Source organism: Hordeum vulgare, chromosome 6H, assembly GCF_904849725.1.
Source record: "Hordeum vulgare subsp. vulgare chromosome 6H, MorexV3_pseudomolecules_assembly, whole genome shotgun sequence".
Lineage (NCBI taxonomy): Eukaryota > Viridiplantae > Streptophyta > Magnoliopsida > Poales > Poaceae > Hordeum > Hordeum vulgare.
The window spans coordinates 88151669-88156247 of record NC_058523.1 but is presented as its reverse complement, the minus strand read 5'-3'; the positions used below and the strand labels follow the sequence as shown (position 1 = coordinate 88156247).

The 4579-nt window shown below is 52.1% G+C and overlaps 1 protein-coding gene across 1 annotated transcript; it reads right to left on the bottom strand.

Moving 5' to 3' along the window:
- Positions 1-1329: 1329 nt before the first annotated feature.
- On the bottom strand, positions 1330-3593 carry LOC123405141 (trihelix transcription factor GTL1-like). Its single transcript, XM_045098952.1, has 3 exons — positions 3510-3593; positions 1730-2992; positions 1330-1612 (listed from the first exon to the last, which is right to left on the bottom strand). Exons 1-3 carry the CDS (start codon positions 3591-3593, stop codon positions 1391-1393), a joined length of 1569 nt encoding a protein of 522 aa, XP_044954887.1. The 3' UTR covers positions 1330-1390.
- Positions 3594-4579: the final 986 nt, after the last annotated feature.

Genomic DNA, 4579 nt, shown 5'->3' with positions numbered 1-4579 from the left:
TATTGATGACCGTAAATATGAACAAGAGAGCATCAAACATTATAAACTCTCTATTGTCTAACTGACTATCTTATCTTTGGATTGGTCAAGTATAAAATATGAATTCACATTAAGACGAGGAGTATTGACGAACTAATAGATATAGCTTAGTATTTCATCACGACATTTAAAGTCTCCAATATCACACGAACTTTGAAATTTATTTTACATCAGTCGCAACGCACATGCTTTTTTGCTAAAACACTTATGGCAATAATGTGCATGTGCGTAATTAGGACCTAGAAGGGAATGATTATATCAGTCAATGTATTCACCAGGACGCAGATGCGTAGATATTAGGACCTCAATTATGGAATATACAAGATATATAAGGACCCCTCTTTCACAACAACCGAAGAAATGAGGGATGGTCGATTGGCTAGCATCCACCTTGAATGATAATTGTTTTATTTTCTTATAATTAATATAAGGTGCCATTTGGATCTTCACCGGTCGGTAAAAAATCTCCATCTTGCAGACTTGTTAGTTGATCTTCGAGGATCGGTAAAACGTCATAACTATGCACACTTGCCGGATTGGTGCTACATATTTCCGTAAAGGTCGAATTTGACTTTATTTGCGTCCATCATAAATTTGTACTGATTGTATTTTAGGATGCAAAAACTAAAATGAAACAAACATCATGATTGGACAATGCACGACTATTTCATATATTGAAAAAATGTTGATCTCCAAAACATGCTTTTATAATAAAAGATTCAAACAATTCATCATTCTTTTATTATTTTAAAACAAAGAAATATTTGTGTTTTCCGCAAAGTACCAAATAAAATCAAGTACTAGACTATTTGATGAACCAATATTCTTTCATGAGATGAAGATGTTAGGGTGGCTTCTTTACCTCCACGCGTAATAATCCAAAAAATTATAAACTTATTACCAATGTTTACTGGATTTGGATATAAAAAATGACGTGTACTCTCACATGAGGCAGATTTATGATACTTTTAGCCCGTTGTACTAGTTAATAATAAAATGACATTTGTACTACTCCCTCCGTTCCTAAATGTAAGTCTTTTAAGAGATTTTACTACAAGTCTACATACGAAGTAAAATGAATGAATCTATAATCTAAAATATGTCTATATACATCCGTATATAATCGACTAGTGAAATCTTTAAAAAGACTTATATTTAGTAACGGAGGGAGTAGTTAATAATAAGATGATAAGCATGCGTTTGTATACCCGTCTTAACAATGGCAAGAGTTTCCCCATTTTTTTACCTTTAACGTAGAAACATCGTCTTCTCGCGGTCTTAACAACGACATAGTAATAAGTTTGTTTTGATTTTAACAATCTTGAACATAAAAATTGCTACTCCTAGTAAGCTAGGTGTGATCTGCAAACTTCGGACAAGTACTGCTCCATGGCGGCGGGATCCAGGGCGAGTGATGGCGAGCCAGCACAATTCGGGGTCGGTGCGCCTCTTCGTGCGTCGTCTCCCTGTGCTGTGCCTGTGGTGCTTGCAGCGGTGACTGGCGTTGGAGCGGCGCAGCTGGGATGGGCTGCGGCTGCGGCTGTGGCGGCGGCGTGGCCCGCCGCGGCGGGAGCTTCTGTCGATCTTGCGGCGGTGGCGGCCGTTGGACCGGCGCGGCTGGGATGGGCTGCAGCGTGGCCCGCCGCGGCGGGAGCTTCTGTCGATCTTGCGGCGGTGGCGGCCGTTGGACCGGCGCGGCTGGGATGGGCTGCAGCGTGGCCTGTAGCGGCGGCGGGGTCTGGAACTGCATCGGCGTGGGCATAGGGATGACGAAGGGTGGGACGACTTGTGCGGCCTGCCCGCCGACGCGCTGGAGGAAGGCGATGATGGAGGCGTCGCGTGTGGCCGCCGCGGCGCGCTCGTGCGCCCGCTGCTCCTGCTCGCGCTTCAGCCGGGCCACCTCTTGCCGGCGCCAGGCCTCGTCCCGCGCCGCGCGCTCTGCCTCCCTCTTCTCCATGGTCGCCAGGAACCGCTGCTGCATCTCCTGCTGGCTCTGGACGACTTGCTTCATCAGCCCCTCCACGAAAGCCTCCATCTTCTTCTTGCTGCCGCCGCCGCCGCGCTTGCGCTTGCGGTTGCCGAGGCCGTCTCCGGATCCTGCCGCCGCCATCTCGTCACCCTCGGACGCGCCGTCATCCGACTCACAATCGGGCATGGACGGGAAGCTCAGACCTTGCAGACTGACAGGAGGTTGCTGCTGGGGAAGCTCCACCGCCGCCGCAGGAGCCGCCCAGGATATGGGAGCCGGCTGGATCGGCCCCGGCGGCGGCGGCTGCGGCTGCGGCATTGCGCTCGTCGGCCGCGGCGCTGAGAAGGCGTGCAACCGCTGGGGTCCGCCAAGGATCATCAGCATCAACTGCTCCTGGCGCCGCTGCTGCCACGCACGGGCGGTGGCGGCGTACAGCGCGTCGAGCGGCTGGGAGAAGAGGTAGCTCTGGCCGTCCTGCCTGCCGGCCCGGCTTTCCTCGGCGCGCTTGTAGGACTTGCGCAGCTGCTCAAGCTTCTCCTTGCACCGCTTGGCGCTCCTCCTCTCGTAGCCCAGTTCCGCGAGCTTCCTGGAGACCTCTTCCCAGAGGGGAGCCTTGAAGGTGGCGTCGCAGAAGGTGGTGGCCATCTCCGACCGGATCCTGATGAGATCCAGCGTCTCCAGCCACGTCCACCCGTTGCGGCCGGACCGGGGAACACCGCCGCTGTTGCCGCCGGAGTCGCCGAGCATCTCGTCGTCGGGGAAGGTTCCGGCGCCGGCGGCGGGCGATGAGCGGCACCGGGTCCGGAGAGGAGGTGACGACGCGCTGGCTGGGGACGGGACGGGAGGGGAATAGGGGATGCGAGCGTGGGGAGGAAGGCAAAGGTAAAAGAGAGAGACAAAAGTAACTCGCAAAAGTAAGAGCAGGTAGCGGTTGTACCGATTGATCACCCTATACGTACTCTTCCATTTCTGATCTTGATCACCCTAGGAGCAACGAGAAGTACTACTCCCTCCCTTCACAAATACTATTATCCTTGATTGGCTAAAATGCCTACATTTAGTGACACAGGGTCTACAAATTGTTTTTGATATTTTAGTATGGACTATATACCAATTAAGATGAGTGAGCAAACACACTAAAATATGTTTATATACATTTAATTCATAAAAACTTAGAACATCTCATATTTTTAAATCAAGAGAGTAAAATAGATAGAAAAAAAAAACACACACACGAACCAAGAAAAAGGCCCCATGGCCTCGCCCGAGAGACTTGAGCACAAAACCTAGCCGACGCGGGACGCCTACTCCTCATCACCGCCGGCGATGGAAGGTTGTGCCTTCCCTGCTCATCCCTGACACCTCATCCTCCCATGCTCCTCCTCCCCCTCCTCCTCCTCCGTCGCTGGCCCCTGCCCGCTCATATTTAGGTCACCAACGTATGCACATCCACGTGCATCAAGCACGGGGGCGCTGGGAGTTCAGGATTCCGTTGTCGTACCCGGACGCCACGCTGCCGCACCACTGGCACCTTGATCCGCAGCGACGACGTGTAGGTGTGCAGGCGTCGAACGCAGCGGCGCATGCCCGAGTACGCCGGAGGCCTTTGCCAACTCCATCGAGGAGGAGCGACAGAAGGTCGAAGAAGCAGCAGCGGAGGAGGCCACATACGAGGCGGAGATGCCGAAGGCCATCCGCAGCAGGCGACTGCATGGTGCCGCCACAACCCTTGATGAGGAGGAGGAGCGACAGAAGGCCGAAAAAGCAACATCAGAGGAGGCCACATACGAGACGGAGATGCCGAAGGCCATCCGTAGCAGGCGACTGCATGGTGCCGCCACGACCCTTGATGAGGAGGAGGAGCGACAGAAGGCCGAAGAAGCAACATCGGAGGAGGCCACATACGAGGCGAAGATGACGGAGGCCATGGACCTCTTCGTAGCAGACGACTACATGGTGTTGTCATGGCCCTCGATGAGGAAGAGAGAGCGGGAGGATGAGGATGAGCGCGCCCGCGTCGCCGCATTGCCTTCATCGCAGCACGCGTCGGAGGAGGGAGCCCTGGCCACCTATCAAGCCGCCTTCGGTTGGGATGGGCCGCCTCCCGTTTTCATCGACCTCATCACCAGCGACGACGACGATGCCTAGGGCTGTGTGCGGCGCCAACGCCTAGGGTTGCGTGCGGGCGCTAACTTCTTTTTTTGTTTTTTATCAATGTTTAAATTTAGTTTAAAGTGAAATTTAGCCGGCGGTTGACCGCCAAGTCTTGAATTCGTATTTAGTTTAAAATGGACTTTGGACGTGTGCGTAAATTTGGGCTTGAATTCATATTTAGTCTTGAATTCGTATTTACTTTAAAGTGGACTTTGTAACAACTTTAGCCGAATGTTTCCATCCTTCGGCCCTTCGCCTTGTATGGGTTGCCTCCCATCGCTGAACCGCTAGGGAGCAAGGCCAGGCCAAGCCAGGCACTAGGGACAGCAAGGGCTCCATGTCATATTGTGGGGCGTCATTTCGTCGCCGCCTCGTCCAAAGTTGGCAAAATTGACAAAAATGACCCCTGGGATGAAA